Here is an 18,556-nt window from a genome sequence, read left to right on the forward strand (position 1 = left end):
CTTAAAAATGAGTATTTATGTTAAAATTAGTGATAAAATCTCTGTTGGCCACTTATAAGTTCTCCACTGGTGTGGTTAACCGGTAAGGTAAGATTGCATAGAAATGAATGCAAATTAATTGTGAAGTTGAACGTTCAAGCATGCAATATGCATAGGCCAGGCCATATGCATGGCGTAACGCTTTCACGTCACAGCACTTCAGTTTTTGGCTTTTGCCGGCTGGCCATGCATAGCATGTCCGTATAGGCCCTATCATGTAAAGTACATTTATGTACACAGCGCAACATTCACTGGTTGGGACAATGGTCGAACTTCCAGCGCGAGCGAACTTTTCTCACTACACAACCACATGACCGCCAATCAAATTGTTTTGTCCTTGATTGCACGGTAAACCAACCTATAGCAAAACTACAGAATGTGATTTAAATCAATACGGGGGAAATAAACTCAACTGCCCTAAAGCTTGATGCAGACTCAGAGATCCGTGGGGTTCTGCCCCTACAGGTGTATCATGAAATCAAAATGTCTGGGATTTTTGTGTGTGTGTGTGTGTGTCTGTGCGTGAGATGATGTAAGATCAGTGTGACAGCATAAGATTTGGTCAAAATGTGTGTAAGTCTCACAGTCAGCGTCCTAGAGTTGGCAGCCCTGCATTTGTGGTTGCTTTAAAATTGCCAACTTGGTACCACGCATCTTCAATGCGCGCTTGTGAATTCAGAGTAGACTCTATTTTCTTTTCAACACATGAGACTACAATTTCAGGCAAATTATGAGATATACTGTATCTTAAATATGTTGATAGAAAAACATTAGGGTGACGATGTGTTAGACACCCAATCATTTACTAGTTGTAGTACCAGTAGCTAATGATATTGTAAAGCAGTTCAGACTATTAAAAATCATCATTCCACATTTGAAATTCTGCTGAGGCGAGATTTTTATTGTTCTGTTGCTTTTGTTATTCCGCACTCTAGTGGTCTACACAACATGTAACGTTTGTTAGATCTACAAATACAGTAGAGGGTATAGTTCGAATAGACCAGCCTACCTGTTAAGTACACATGGTATCCTTGCAGTACAACATATTAGAGTCTAGTAATACAACTGTAGGTAGTTGTTTGGTTGAATATATTTGTAGAAAATCTTTAGGGGCCTGCATAGAGTCAGACTGTCTCTGTCATGATCTGATGATGAAAACCGTAGGCGTATTCAGGCATAAAAGCTTGCTAACAAAAACACAACGTAAATCTGAAATTTGGAGTTTGTAATCACTTCCTTATTTCTATTATGCAATTACATGATGAACAAACTCATCTAACTACCTAACATACGGAGATCTAACGTTAGGGTTGCGTTAACCCTGGGGCGTTCCTTGTTTGGCGTTCGGGCTGTGTTTCGCAGAATAGGGTTGCGTAAAGCGCTCGAGATTGGACTGAATTCAGTCAAGCTTGCCATGAAATGAAGTTGGTGTGTTTAATACTCCAGTTTACACAACACCCAGATTCGATTTCTTACTAATACTAGTCTAGATCTAAATTAAACCATCTTTTTGCATGAGACATTGTAGCAGTGTACACACTATCCGTTAGTCAGTGCTAGTACCACTAGTAGAGGGGTCTACGTTCGGTCTCTTTGTTAGGACAGAGTTATGTTTATAAATGCTTGACCGAAGGATGGTCTGTAGTACACTGTACATCTCATCAAGGAGGTTCGAGAAATGGAGTCACAACAGTCTTATTCGCTTTGATCCCATGCTCGAAGCCGCCACTCAAAAATATTAGAAGTAGGCCTACCAACGTACAGTTGTATGTGTCAAATTGGACCTGCCGCTCAGATGCGACTTTGACTCGTGTCTCATTGCATAATCACAAGCCGCTTTCCAAGGAAGATATGTCTTTGTGATGGTAATTACTTTTCGTTATCCCTACTTTATGATGGGTGGCAGACAATGGTAAAGGCACAGGCAGGGGTCAGAGGGGTGCGCGAATAGAAATTGCTCAAATATTGCTGAAAAAGATATCAAAATTACCCGACTGTACGTGTCTGTACGCTATTAATCTGACATATTAATTTACAATATAACGAACTATACTTGAAGATGATACCATATTAGTTTCATTTGGTGGAAATAAGGAGAAAAGTGATAAAACCGGCTTTCCATTACTACTCAGTTCGGGAAACCCACTCACAAGGGGGGGCCCTCCTTATAAGTAACCCGTCCCCCTTATAAGTAACCCCATCCCCCTTTTAAGTAACCCCCGGGGCACCCCTTATAAGGAGTCTCCACGCTTTTTTGCAATGCAACGCGAAAATGAAAGGACTGCGGCAATTCGCTTGATTATGTCCATAAAGCTTCACAAGTTTCCTAGTTACTCACGAAATTTGAGCAAAATCGGTTTGAGGCATCATATCTAAAATCATGGATTTAAATGCGATGTCAAACGACCCATGCGAATGCTGAAATGCGAGCGATTACTGGCGTGAGTGTCGCCAGGCGCGGCGCGCGGCAATGCTTGAGTGCAGACGTGGCGACTGAGTACGAAAGTCTCCGTACTCAGTCGCCACGTCTGCACTCAAGCATTGCCGCGCCGCCACGTCTGCACTCAAGCATTGCCGCGCCGCCGCGCCTGGCGACACTCACGCCAGTGATCGCTCGCATTTCAGCATTCGCATGGGTCGTTTGACATCGCATTTAAATCCATGATTTTAGATATGATGCCTCAAACCGATTTTGCTCAAATTTCGTGAGTAACTAGGAAACTTGTGAAGCTTTATGGACATAATCAAGCGAATTGCCGCAGTCCTTTCATTTTCGCATTGCATTGCAAAAAAGCGTGGAGACTCCTTATAAGGGGTGCCCCGGGGGTTACTTATAAGGGGGACGGGGTTACTTATAAGGGGGACGGGTTACTTATAAGGAGGGGCCCCCCTTGTGAGTGGGTTTCCCGAACTGTACTAGGCATTAGGGTAAAATTTCAAACACTTTCACAAAATACAGGTCAGATTTACATTTTTGTACATATTTTCGACGGAATTGACTTTTGTTTTATATGCTTTGATTAGGTAACGTTAAAATTTCATTGCATTTGTAAATGAGCAGCATATAGGCTTGACCGAAAGATTGGTCTGTATCTGTCCGTCGCGGAATGTTCCGCGGAGACTGCGTCTGGCTTCACGGATCCCCTCTGTATGCGGAGGACGGAGGACAGTGTTAATGGCAAAATATAAAAGAGTTCTCCGGACAGACGGATCCTTCTGTCTACATATATAGGCCTACCCGATATTATGTTAGCGTTAAAAATGAATCTTCAGATTGCTCAGAAAGATGGCGGCTTCAAGCATCGAACATCAAAGGCACAAATGCACCTGTGGAATTCTTTTGTCTACGTTAGTCTATCCATAGAAAACTGACAGCTCAGCTGATTGAATAATTATAGGGCACTCCATCTCTCCTCGAACCTCCTTGATCTTATCGTCGACGTCGGGGATAACCATTGATAACCTACGTAGTAGTAGGCCTAGACCACCTAACGTTATTTTAGAGTCTAACGTTAACAACAAATTATGTTAGTTAGACTTCTAACGTTACTACTAGTAGTACTAGTAGCCTAGTACTCGTTAGGCCTAATACATTAGCTAACGTTAGTCAGATAAATTCCGTGGAGACTGTGTAACAAGTGCAAGTTACGTCTGGCAAGCCGCAGACGGATTTTTCTGTCCAACAAGTTAAATTGACATACTTACAAAGCTTCAGACGAGATGGTATGCGTGGTTCAGCATAAATCGATGTAGACCCACTAAATAATTGTCATGTCTATTAAAGTCTCTGTAATCCGGAAATCTACACCTGTATTGTAACGTTAGGCGTCGTTTCTACCACGGGGCCATATTCAAGTCCACGTACGCAGCGCTTGATGAGGAGGATGTACCCACACCAGACAGCAGCAGCAGTGCCAGTAGTACAGTGCAGCTGTCGAGCTGTCTCGCGAGCGACTCGACAAGCCACGACGGCCACCCACGCAAACTGTTTCCTGTGTTTGGGTAGCCAGACAATCGATATCAAAACAATTCGACCACACGTATCTCCATCGACACCCCTTTGAAAACATTAATTTTTCCGCTGTCCAGCGCAGCGGTCATTTCTTGCTGAAAATTTTGCAAAAGAGACAGTGCTGAGTGCTCTTCATGACATAATTTTGAGCTATATTTGAATTATATATCAACATAGATTTATAAGATATTTCATACTTTAATGAATCACAAGGGAGCAAAAGATGCTTGGAACTTCACCATTTATGACTCTACCCTGGAAATAAAATTATGTATTATGGAATATAATTGAGCTACAGTTTTTTTTTTTGTAAGCGTTTAATAAAGTGTTTGATAACATACATGTCTTATTTATTTAATCAATACTTTGGTCATTTTTCGTAATTTCTTTGTTGTTGTTGTTATTTGCATTGTATTACATATGTATTTTCTCATTGTATTGTTACCATAGGAATTGTTGTAAAGCGCATAGAGACTTCTGAAGTCTCTATGAATGTTATTGGAAATTACAATTATTATTATTATCATTATCATTATATCTCTTGATTTAATGCCAACATCACACTAGAATTCATGATAAATGTGATTTGGCAAAGAACATTTATGGCACATAGCACTTTAACAGTGCAGTATGCTTGAGAAGACACCATTAAGTTCAAGTCATTCAAGGCACACTAGGATATATATATATATATATATATATATGTGTGTGTGTGTGTGTGCGTGTGTGTGTGTGTGTGTTTGTGTATACACACATACACACACACACACACACATATATATATATATATATATATATATATATATATATATATATATATATATATACATACATATATACCGTAGGTAGATAGATAGATAGATATACATATATACATGTATATATAATAATCAGGAAAAGATAGGCATAAAAGATACCAAATTTGATTATTATTTCTTAAATGGGAATGAAACAGTGAATGCTACAATATTAGTAGAAAATGAAAACAGTAGACAAATTGTTCAAAAGTTTGTGAATTTTTAGTTTCAATACCTCCATTGCTTGATGGGAAGACTATTATAATGTAAGAACACTAGACTAACCACTTTCAGAAAGCAGGGAATAGTAATCTTGTCATTTGCCAGTAACAAGTCAAGGAAATGTGTACTTTCGTAGCAGAATTTAAATTTTGTAGAATTCTCTCTACAGTTCTTAAGATCGTTGCTCTGCATTAAAATCAAAACCTGCTGATGCATTTTTAATTCTCAACCAGCAATGGAGTAACCCGAGACTTTGAAAATTCATAACTTTGATAGGATGGTCCGATTTTCCTTTTACTTCAATGATGTGTTCTACAGTCGACTTCTATTACAGTAAAACAAAGTCCTCGGGACTGGCAGTTTTCTTTCGTTTTTTTCAAAGTTTCGCTATAACTGAACAAATGAACAATACAAAATATAGAACTGGTAATATGGCCTGAATTTTTACTTTGTTGTATCTTGGAATTTCAACATAACTGTGTTCTTTACAACAGGAGTGCACTATACTACTGTAATAGTGGATATTTTTGCTCGACTAATTTTTCGCGGTCGGCTGGGTAAGAAGAGTTTCGCATGTTTTTAATTCCACAAAATCATAGGACATCAACTACTGAAACATATGGCAAGCAAAAATATTTTTGCGCGCTTTTTGTTTGTGTGCTTTTATTTTCGTGCTAGTTCTGGTTGTGCGAAATGCACGAAAATTTCAACACCACAAAAATTTCCACTTTTACAGTAACGTAATATTTCTGGATTCCATCAGTCTACATGTATGTTTGGGTTTCATTCCCAAAAAGTATGAAAAGTTATCATCAGTTCTCATCAAACTTCATGTAGTTGCTTGTGTGTTTGCAAGAAATACATGTACTGTACTACATGTACATCTTCTTGAGTACAATCATATTTATCCAGCACATTGTACGAAGGAGGAATGAAAAAAAGGGAAAAGGATTAAGAAAAAATGCTGAAGAAGAAACAGAAGATATGCAGTCATATACTCTTACACTCATACACTCATTACTCCTATTAATTGGATATGACACAGATGCACATTCTAATATAGATTATTTTTATTTACAGGTATTTGTACAAGTCTAAACATTTAAAAAAGTCATTCATTTCCAGGGTACATAGTCAAAATCATGAAGCTCAAAACAATGTGTTTATCTCCAAACACACAGTACTCCTTATCAAACACAGAGGCATGAAATATTATTGACACCACATTAAAAGTAGCAGCATTTGCCCACCGATTCTTGGACTTGAGGTAAAGATCTCTTTACCGAGTACGTTGTGCCAGTATGAAGGCATGCTTAAGGATTGTTCACATACAATTAGAGTTTCCCTATACAGTCAACTTCTAGCTGGTATGAAGTCCTCGGGACCAGTAGTCTTCTTTCGTTATGTTGAAATTTTGTTATAACTGAACAAATAAACAATGAAAAATATAGAGGTGCAAACGTTGGGGCCTGAATTTTTACTTCTGGATCCTTGTATCCGGAATTTTGTCATAACTGTGTCTGTTTTAATGGGAGTGCACTGTAAATTCTTGACATATGCGTGACAAATCTGATCTGTGCATCACATTGTGAATTCACAAACAGTAGTGTATGAGTGAGTGAATGTGCATGCGCGTGTGTGTGGGTGGGCGTGATTATTGTTTATTGTTTATTTTTGCTCTCTGAAAATTAAGGCACATACCTTCTTCTTCTTCTTCTACTTGAAGAAGGCACGTACCAAAAATAAAAGCCGTGAAGTTTTAACAAACTTTGCTAGGAAATCTGTTTTTGGATTTTAGATAAAGACCATCACTCAGTACATTGTGTCATGGGTCCTATTCAACCACAAATCAAATTCCCATAATTAGTTGACATTTTGTATGAATACCAGTAGTTAATAATAATAATAATAATAATAATAATAATAATAATAATAATAATAATAATAATATAATAATAATAATAATAATAATAATAATAATAATAATAATTATAATAATAATAATGATAATAATTATAATAATAATAATAATAATAATAATAATAATAATAATAATAATAATAACAAGGAAAAGTGGAAATTACGCGGTGCGTAACATATGTCCCCGCCGGAAGTAGCATTTTGTAACAAAATGTGCAATATAGGTAAAAAATCAAGGTCAAAGGTCAAAGAAGTCAAAGGTCAAAATTCTGTGGAGAAGTTTTGAAGCCCTCACCTAGTGCCATCACATAAAGCAAATGGAATTGAAATTGGGTTAGAAATGGCGAAGGAGTAGCATTTTGTAGCCAATGTACAATATAGGTCAAAAATCAAGGTCAAAGGTCAAAGAAGACAAAGGTCAAAATTCTGTGTAGAAGTTTTGAAGCCCTCACCTAGTGCTATCACATAAAGCAAACGGAATCGAAATCGGGTTAGAAATGGCACAGGAGTAGCATTCTGTAGCAAAATGCACAATATAGGTCAAAAATCAAGGTCAAAGGTCAAAGAAGTCAAAGGTCAAAATTCTGTGTAGAAGTTTTGAAGCCCTCAACTAGTGCCATCATATAAAGCAAACGGAATCGAAATCGGGTTAAAAATGGCGAAGGAGTAGCATTTCGTAGCAAAATGTACAATATAGGTCAAAAATCAAGGTCAAAGGTCAAAGAAGTCAAAGGTCAAAATTCTGTGTAGAAGTTTTGAAGCCCTCACCTAGTGCCATCACATAAAGCAAACGGAATCGAAATCGGGTTAGAAATGGCGAAGGAGTAGCATTTTGTAGCAAAATGTACAATATAGGTCAAAAAATCAAGGTCAAAGGTCAAAGAAGTCAAAGGTCAAAATTCTGTGTAGAAGTTTTGAAGCCCTCACCTAGTGCCATCACATAAAGCAAACGGAATCGAAATCGGGTTAGAAATGGCGAAGGAGTAGCATTTTGTAGCAAAATGTACAATATAGGTCAAAGGTCAAGGTCAAAGGTCACGACTGAAATTCTGTGTAGAAGTTTCAAAGCTCCCATGTAGTGCTATCATATAAAGCAAACAGAATCAAAATTGGCTCATAAATGACAGAGAAGTAGCAAATTGAAGATTTTGATCACACACGGACGCACACACGGACACACGGACACACGGACGGACGGACGGACGGACACACGGACACACACACGTACGGAGCCCGTTTCATAGTCCCCTGCTCGAACTCGTTCGGCGGGGACAATAATAATAATAATAATGATAACTGATACAAAGAAAAAGCTTTCACAAGATTTAAGCACCTGATCACTAGCATAGATTTTTCTCTTCCCCACTGGCTAGCTGCAAGGATTAAGGAACTACAGCTGTGTCCCACACTTTATACAAATCACTCTTTCGTACATCTTACCCCAACATGAATGAAAAGTGACTTGGATGTTTATATACAAATCTTGACTAGAGTGGTGTTTGCAGATAACCAAAAGCTAGCAATCAAGTTATACTTCTGAGGGAAATTATACAAACCTGGCTAAATTAGTGAAAATGTCAACAAACACGGGCATGGAAGAAAGCTGCTGAATGCAGCTTTTTGAATTCTGATAAACATTGAGGGAGATGATGCAAAATGGACTTTGGTGACAGTCACATCAAATGTACTTTTGACTTTATAACTATAACTGAAAAAGCAGGATTTGGGAGTTATCACTGCCAAAGTTTGTGCCCTACAACCATTTGCCATTCTGAATAATGTTTTACTACTTTGGCTGTCATAGGGGAATGGATCTCACAGATGGTCCATGGGACTTGAAGACTTCGGGAACGGAGGTACACATTTGTACCGGTGTAATGTTCTATTGACTCTAATAAAATTCTGAATTGCTTTACCAGGTTAACTGTAATGGTATAGCATCAGTTTCATGAAGCCTTCCCCCCAGTCACTCGTCCTGCACCTTTTCATTGTTGCCCAATGGTTCACTCCTTGCCATTTGCAATTTTGAAGACTGTTTTACTGCTTCGGCTGTCACCAAGGAATCCCAGGTGGATCCCTTTGAAGGTCCATAGGACTTTGGGAGACACCAGCTTCATGTTCTATTGCTTCTCACAGAAAGTCTGGTGGGCTTTTATTCGTAAAATGTCAGTCTCACATAGACTTCCACACCAGTCACTACTCCTACACCTTTGCATTGCTGTGCAGTGGTTTGATCCTTGCAAATTTTGACAGTCCTAGTCGAATGCCTGGACCGGGTGAGACTAGCCTGACTCCACCAAGCGGGTTGTTCCCTGAAGCTGTAAATCACAAAATAAATCAAACAAATAGTGATTGACAGACAACAAGTTTATCAGAGCATACATTGACTCTAGCACTCACAACAGAGGTAATGTTGACTTCACAAAATATGGTGTTCCCGAGAAAAACATACATCACTTGTATCACCGATGTGTTGGCTCAGTGAGTATAGCGGCTGCCCACACAATCGAGAGGTCGTGGGTTCAAACCCCGGCTACGTCATACCAAAAGACGTTAAAAGATGGGAGTTGCTGCTACCTTGTTTGCCGTTCAACAGTTGAAAAGGTGAGAGCAACGTCGATCTGGCGCTGCTCAGTGGCTGCCGGGCCCACGATCAATTGGGCAAAAAGAATTTCCATTCTCGGACAATAAAATTTGGAGTTTATATCCAAAACAATTATTATTATTATCATACATTTTGATGAATACTAAAGTATGCAGTTAATCATCAACATAAGTTATGCTTAAATAAAGGACACGCAGATAAATGTGTGATCTTGTTGCTTGCACTTTTATTACACTTCATTTTTAAAGATTAGTAATGTTTTCAATAAAGCATAACCACAAGAAGTTATATCTTGGAAATATCCCAAATAAAGAATGGGACAGGACATTGCCTCAAGTGATACAACTATGTGTACATTAATAAATAAACATATCAATTCCAGTGCAACACTTGAGTGTACACTGTGGTAGAGAGTTCTTTACTTCCATTACATACCACGGTAAGATGGAAAAAAGTTCCCTCAGAACAGAATAAACTCTACTCTTCCGTATTGGGTGGGTTTTTAAAAGTGTTTCCCTGAATACTGACACTAATGCAATGCCACTTAAATAGAGTTTTATGCTGATTTTGATGTTTGCATTTATTATTTCATATCACAATGTTGAAGTATGGAGAGCAATTTCTGTATATCAACAAAAAAAGAATTAGACAAAGCATGGCAAAGTATGTGCTCAAGTACATCTTTAAATTCGCACGCTTGCCTTTTCTTTATATTTTATTGCAACATTGGGCAACAACACAACAAGGACAAAATATTCCCCCTCCTTTCTGCAATAAATGCTTTTCTCACATGGAGCCATACAAGGTACTTTTTTTTTTTTTTTTTGGGGGGGGGGGGAAGGATTGCAGTTCCCAACAATTTTGTTAGTGATTACATTTGCGATCGTGGAACACAGTATCATTGTGCATCATGTTCATGTACAGTGTACTGCGCATCAGTACAGGTACGTGTGCACGTTGCATTCATGTCGGGATCAGAGTAAATATTTTTGTGCTTCATAAAATTCACGAAAATAAAAACCCCATGAAACATATCAATGGCATATGCAAAAAAGGCTTAACATGTTCCTTCCACTATTCTAAGAGAACCTTTAATGCCCCCCAAAGGATTCTTTTTTCCCGTCAACCAAAAACAAAACGCATTAAAAACCTGCCTGTGTGAAACACTGGCAGTCAAGCGGTACGTGCATCCCCTTTCCACAGTCAACTGCATGTGCCATCGAACAATGCAAAATGTCAATAGGACGTAATATATGAATAGGGTGTGCGCTGGGCTCGAAAATTCTTTTGTTATACCCTACATGTACATGTATAAGGGTAGCCAAATGGGGTCACCAAAAGTCAAAATCTAATAAGCCCAGCCTTTATTTGTACATACATCTTCATACGAGTTTTATAGCATAACTACTACGTTGGAAAAGGTAAATTGCACAAAAATACATGCTGTCTTGATACAGACATAGAACAGATATTTGCATTGAAAACTCTAATCTTTCGATCAAAGTCATTTTTCTGGTCAGCATAACACAAATAGATATAAATTTATGCCACATACCAGGTTCCCGTAAATGATTTGACGCTATGGAAATCTGGGCCCCATTTCATAAAAAGTTGATATGATAGCAACTCTTGCTGGAATGGCAGTTGTCATGGTAACGACAAGAATCCAACTTCCTGATTGGTTGTTGCTATGGGAAGTTGCCATTCCAGCAAGAGTTGCTATCCTAACATCTTTTATGAAATGGTGCCCAGGTATATCAGGTTCCCATATGCGAGTGGACAGTGTGGGAATGTGGTGTACGAGGTTCCCGTCAGGAATGGGTAAAAAGAGTTATATACTATACCAGCTGTGGGTGACGTCAACGGTCTTTTCATGCTCGCCAGTCCCATCCTCGGCGACGTGGCACCACTTGCCTTGAGAGTTGGAGTAGTCCCTGTTGTCTGGGATGGTGGGGTGAATCCCTTGGGAGGCCCCGCCCTGCCGACAGGAGCTCGCCGGACCAAAGAAGCACCCGGGGACTTGCTGGCCGGACCTGTGAAGAGATTAGGGAGATAAAAAGTGCACTGACCAAAGATACGGTATATAACCAACCCTGCGTAAGTCGACAATGCATATGTTGAATAATCAACTCAGTTAATGAAAATTAAAAGGTTCCAAGGTACACCTATTCATAACATCACATGTGTTATTCCCGTATACTATAAAACATAATATTTTCGTGGCATGAAATTTTCGCAAATTGGAGTCGACAGCCTTTTTTGCGGCATGAAAACTTTTGTGAGTTGCCTCTAATGCTCAATGCACATAGTGTAGACAGAAATTTTTGCGTGCATTCTAATTTCGCAAATCTTGGCTCTCATGAAATTTGTGAAATTAAGATGCATGTGAACATTCCTTGTTTTACAGTACATACAGTCAAGATCACCTTGTGTGGATTTGACTGTAAATTTAAACATGGCACCAAAAAGTCTTTTGATCATGGTATGAGTCACAAACCATTTCTGTGCAATATAGGTAAGTCTGCAGCTCCTATTAGCAACATGATTGTCAACAACATCAATGCCATTTTGAAACACTTGTCCTTTGAGGGTTAAATTGAAATTCAACAATAAAGAGCGCCCTCTACCTGGCTTTGGAGACGGCTTGGCGCCAGTAGTTCGCGGTTTCCTCGAAGAAGCCTTGCTCTCCGTTTTCTTTGCCTCCCGCTTGGTTTCCTTCTTGGATTTGGTCTGCTTCCGCTTCTTTGACTTTGATGCCGAAAAGTCCTCATCCCCTTCGTAGTCATCATCGTCGTCGTCGTCATCATCGCACGTAGGATCATCATCATCGCTGGCATCAAGACCTGGTGCCATTGCCAATTGGAGGAGTAATCGAAGAGTGAATTAGCTTAAACTTATTTACCACAAATTCATTACTTCATCTTAATTCTACTATAGGTGCATATCATTACTGGCGTGGCAAGACCGTGTATCCCAAATTTTGGTGAAAATGACTTTCTTTGATTAATGGCCAGATAATCAGTTCAGAGATAAACTGTCAAATCCTATCTGTCTAACCCCCTAAAATGAAGCCAACACGACATGTCAAATGAAATTTTTCCCCATTTGATATAGTGCTTTGGCTGCCATTTTCTTAAACAAATTTTTTTTTGCTCTCCTGGACATTTGACATTTTGTAGATACCAGGTCTATATGCTACCTATACCTATACTATAGGTGCAAATTCCACAGGTCATCTGACCTTGTTCTCTGGTTACCATAGTACCGATGCATAAACACACACACACACACACAATTCTGAATTACTGAGAAATATAGCAATGTCAAACAATCAAAATGTCTTTTCATCATCACATCTGGCTAACCTGCATCAAAGTCCTCATCTTCATCACTCTTTTTCCTCCGCTTGGTCTTGTTGCCATGGGCAACATCCCCAGCATCATCATCTCTATCAGCCATTTCCCGCTGCTTAGCAACCGCTGCCACTGCTGCCTTCCTCCTACCCCTCCTTCCGCCATCCACGACGTCCTCCACGCTGGTGTCGAGTGTTTCGATCACATCGAAATCGGCAGTGTTGCTGCTTTCGCATGGTCCACCATGCCTCGAGGACGTCCTCGGGGCAGCCGTTTCTGTTCTTGTCTTTAGAGGCGAGGATGACGCCAGCGGCATTGGGAGATTCTCTTTATCCTCATTCCCATCTGCCCCACTGGCCTTGACATTTGTGTCATCTGATGCTATTGTGGATGTTTCCGACATGACTGTAGTTGAGAGTTCTGCAACATATTTTGATCCAAGAGAGAAAATGGAAAAAAAAAAATGTGTCAGGCCCAAATATTACAGCAATTTGAAACTTATGAATGAAGCACTTTGTAAGGAGGGATATCTGTATCATGGTTCTTACTTTTTGTGATTCCTGTATCATCATCACTGGCATTTCCATTATTTTCATTGTCATTATCATTACAATCATCATCATCATCATTATTAGTCGACTGCTACCATTCCATCTGCCAAAATGGGTGTGGCAAGAAACCATTGGTGGTACACTGTAGGTGAACAAAAGTAAAGAGGGAACAAACTGTGTGGAGGTTAAAGGTCCTGTTTACCTTTGGGAGCACTGATTTAAAAAATGTTCAAGATATCACAAGTTTTTGGTGCATATGTGTAGGTCAGTTGTATCACAAAACATCCAACCATACAAAATTTGAGCAAGAAAGTCTAAAATATATGGAGATATCGCTATTTTTCTCATTAAACCATAACTGTAGACGGTTTAGGCTGGAAACATTTTTATTATAACTACTGTTCGCATTTTGGGTATTTACAATACTTAACATCGATTATACTGTTTCAAATTTTCACATTGGTTGTTTCTATCCCTCACTCACATTTTAGAACTATTTTGAAGCACTAACGGTGGGTTTTTGTTTCATCTGCAATTGGTAAATTATGCGCCTTTAAATGGAGTTCAGTGGGTTAATGAGTGACCACGCCTTACCAGGAGCCTTGGATGTGGAGTGGACCATCACGTTGACCGCCTTGGACTTCTTCCGTGGCGGTTCCTCCGTCTCCTGGCTGGACTCTTGTTTGGACATCTCCAGGGCCAGCTCGAGCTCCCTGTCAAACATGCGGTCCTCAATAGGCTTCCTGTACGACAACGATGACGATGACAATGATGGCATGAACACAGTGAAATTACGTCTGTGGCTACATACATGTATAGACATAAGATTCTTTCTGAAATCACAATTCGCTACTGTTGAATCCGGATCTACACACTTAAGAACAGCAGTTTTGATTATTTTTTTATTTTCCTCAAACTTTCACTGATGTGTTCTTCTAATATTGCTGCATTCACTCAATCAACATATGAAGGTGAACTTGTCCTTTAAAGAATCTAATGTTTGCAAAGAATGGATATGAACAGGTTTTGGATTCCATAAACATGGCGCAGCAGCTGAGGAAGCTGGGTCCCCAAATGATGATTTGGTTCTCAGAGATAAAAGTAAAAGTTCTTACCAGCAGAATGGAGGCTACAACTTGACACATATTCCAAAATAAGATCTTCAATATATGAGGGATCAAAACCACTGATTGCTTTCCAAGTAATGAGCAGAATGTTGTACTCAATACGCTGTCTGATTGGTAGCCAAAGCAAATTTTTCAAAATGGGTGTAATGTGGTTCCTGTTACTTGTCTAAAGATACAACTATGGTAGTGGCTCTGTGCTCTTTGCAGCTTAGCTTACTGGAAAGATGACATACAATATCATACAGCAGAGAATTTAAAGGGATAGTATTGATGGAGATGAGCATTGGGCTTTTAACTTTTTGCAAGATACAGAGAAACCACGTATGAAATAGCACAGAGCAAACCATTCTTAAGGGGAATTCAAAGTTTATTTGATGAAAATCGGTTTCGGAATCCTTGAGCCATCCAAAAACAAAGTAAAACAAAGCGATCGTAATAAAGGTGAGTCCCACCTTGTATTCAAATCACTCTGTTTTGGATATCTCAGCCATTTCAAAACCTATTTTCATCAAATAAATGTTGAATTCCTCTTGGAATTACATATTCTTTCATATTTCAAAAGAGGTTTCTCACGATCTCACCAAAATATTCAAAAAACCTGAAGTTAGGTCTCAACTAAAACTATATGATCACTTTAAGATAGACTTCTCCATGCAACATACCTCTCCTTTCTCTTCCCCCGTGATGTATCTCTGAATTCGTCGTAATCCTCGTCTGGATCGTTTGCGGGCTTCTTCTTCTTGGCCAGTTTCTTGGCCTTCTTCTCCTTCTCATCTTTTGGCTTCTTGGTGGTAGGGGGCGTGGGCTCTGTAAAGTCACCTGTAGCATCCGTAATATGATAGCAAATGGTTAAAGTCAACATTTCACAATGTTTCCAGTTTGTTTGTTTTTTCTTACATCAAAGGGGAAAAAATGAGCTGCATGGTGCAATCTATTATATGCTCAATGGTGTGAAGGTAAATGCAAACTGCTTATGGGGGGAGGTCTATGGGTGATCACATTTACCATCTCATGTACAACATTTCTCACAGACAATACACACGACGACGTACATATTTGAATATTAAAACCATTCAGTGAGGTTAATGAACATGGTGGTACAGGTGATTCCCAGTGTAATGAAGTTCTCAGGACTGGCAGTGTTCTTCATTAAAATTAAATGGTGTTATAGCCAAATAGTGAATTATATAAAATTATATAGATGATGACTTTTGGACCTGAATTTCTACTTTGTCGCAACAAGAATTTTGTTAAAAACATGTTCATTATAATGGGACTGCTCTGTATTCACTTACATCTCTGCTAATACATGTCGGCATATTTCAGGAAACTTTTTTTTTTTTTCGCTGGCAAGGGTTTTCTTTTCCTCATATATAATTGAGCATCATCATACATCTCAGATAAGCAAAATACGACAGTGAGTTTGTGAAATTGGGCCACTGCAATAATCTAACAGTTTCTTCAAAGAAAAGGGACAAAACATCGTGTCCGAAGGCTCCACTTGATTTCCCATTTGCCGCATTGAAGGCCATGCACCAAAATTTATAAAAAGGCACATTGGACTATGGACTTATGGTACTTGGTATTCAACCCAAGCATAAGTTGAATATTGAATTAGAGCATATTCAGGTCTCTTGGTGAATTCCTACTCTGCACTGTTATCTAACCTACATGAGATCAACTACAGCCTACAGGTAAACTGCTTACATGAAAATGACAGTACCACTCAAACTTCATTTTGTGACCTATAAGAAAAAGAAGATGTTCTTGCATGACCTTATTAAAATCAAATATTTCTGTTTCACAGTGACATCATGAGTAATTAGATCAGCATTCAATCATAAGAAAAAGAAATATGGCAACACTTCTTTTTCTTATCACAAAACAAGGATGCTTACGCGACTTGAATTTGAATCTATTTGGAAGAGACTCTTCTGGTGGAATGTGTCTTAGAGAAATAAACAAAGAATTTTGATGTAGATCATACTAACCATCACTGTCACCATCATTATCATCAGCAAAGGCTGTGTAGTTCACTGCCTGTTTTGCCCTGTAAGAAATAAACATAATAAACAAAAATTAGTACTCCTCTCTACTTTAAGCATCAAGATTCATCATTCTTGTTACTGTTGGGTTTAGTGGGAAATAAATTTGAGAAATTACGAAAACTTAGACAAATATCCTGAGTTGCAAAGAAGCTGTCATAAAAGGAATGTAGCTCCTAGTACGGTAGTAAGTTTTCTAGAGACTCAGACTTTAATAGACAGGTTGGAAGCTTTGCAGAACAGAACAGCGCAATTTGTTAAGGGGGGCTAAAAACTCTATCTAGGCACAGCAGTGTAACCGTGCGACACAGGGTAGGACGCATCATCACATTCCATGAAGCCCTTGCGGGTCGCCTGTCCGTCCCAGTTCGGAAAGCCCTGCGTCTGGTCTGGAAGGGTCTCCGGAAGTCATCTTCTACAAGTTATATCCGAATCGCCACACACAAAAACTGTTAAGAAGTAGGGTTGGGGGTACCACGTATCGTCACCCTAAGGATCTGTAGCTTGTTTATTCTAAAAATATAATACAAATCCGCCTAATTCTTACCTCAAATATGCCATAAATCCTGCAGTTTTGAATGTCGTAACCGTCTCGTTGATTATGAATCTCCGTTTTAAAATAGCGCAATTTTAGTGCGTGCGTTCCGTTTTCTTCGCGCAGCTAAAAAGGGAACCTTGCGATCGGCACCCCCTCCCCTCCATAGGTATACACGTGAATTTCACAGCATAGGTAATACACGTGAATTTCACAGGCCATAGGTAATACACGTGAATTTCACAGCCATGCGTCGTTACTGAGCGGATGTGTAATTTTTAGCTTGGTTTGTTTGAGTTTGATTTTCGTTTCTTCGTTTTTATTGTTTTTATAGCTAATGACACTTAATCCCGCGCGTACTTTTTCGTTCTATACGCAAACAGCCATGATACGCAGGGTGCCGATGGGAAGGTACCCTGTCGATAGGTGGTGCCCCAACCATACTCATTCATTCCAAGAACTATCACAGATTGGACCACACTCCCGACAGTCACCAGCATCACAAACAAGGAGTCTAAGGACTCCTTCAATAGAAGAAGAAGGAGAGCTGAGAGTGTCTATCTGTTTCTACAGAATACAGCCTAACTCAGTCTCAAATAGAACCTAGTGGGGTCTATTTACTATAGACTAATATAAATTTACCACTATTTAGACTTCCTCTACAATCTCTCTACATGTACCATACATAGATTGGCACGCGTGGGACTCATCCCGGCCCGCCATTTGTGTTCTTATTCACTCTTACCTGGAAGATCTGCGACTTTCCGTCATCCTTGAATGGCGAAACGTCCACTCTTCTGCTCTAACTCTAAACTAATTAATCATAATACAATGTGGCTGTCTTTATGTAAGCCTAATACACGTCTTTTTGCAGTAAATGTGACATCTTACGTTCGAAACGATGGCAAAATATTTCCGTTTTGTTGAATTCCGCGCGCATCTCCTATAGAACTAGATCTAGTCTAGATTTCAAACTTCAAAACACTCTGAAAATTTTTGAATCATGTTTGATTCAGTGAAACGCAATGATATTAATTGTTAACTTTAAAATTTGTCGAATAAATATTATATAGCACTGATTATTTACAATTGGTAGAATTCTTAAGCTTTTTGCACCAGGTCAGAGTGATTTTAAGATAAAAGTGGTGAGATTTTAGACTATGGTACAGGTGGCACGGCCTGTAAAGTTCGACATCAACACGATTCGACACAATAAGTGGCATATCGGCATACTACACTTTGACTCGGTTTTCGAACCATTGGGATGATGATTGTGGCGGATGATGGTGATGATGGTGATGGTGATGATGGTGATGGTGGTGATGATTGTGATGATGATGATGATGAGGA

General features: G+C 39.1%; 1 protein-coding gene across 1 annotated transcript; it reads right to left on the reverse strand.

Moving 5' to 3' along the window:
* Positions 1-13,054: 13,054 nt before the first annotated feature.
* On the reverse strand, positions 13,055-18,058 carry LOC139740768 (uncharacterized; the record flags this gene model as incomplete). The annotated part of the gene is made up of 5 exons (XM_071651342.1): positions 17,952-18,058; positions 16,618-16,676; positions 15,289-15,445; positions 14,094-14,242; positions 13,055-13,368 (listed from the first exon to the last, which is right to left on the reverse strand). Coding segments are annotated over exons 1-5 (705 nt in total), but the record flags the coding sequence as incomplete, so codon positions are not given.
* Between the last annotated feature and the right edge of the window lie 498 nt (positions 18,059-18,556).

Source organism: Diadema antillarum, unplaced genomic scaffold (genome assembly GCF_040938485.1).
Source record: "Diadema antillarum isolate AM-2024a unplaced genomic scaffold, OU_Dant_1.0 seq00000879_RagTag, whole genome shotgun sequence".
NCBI lineage: Eukaryota > Metazoa > Echinodermata > Echinoidea > Diadematoida > Diadematidae > Diadema > Diadema antillarum.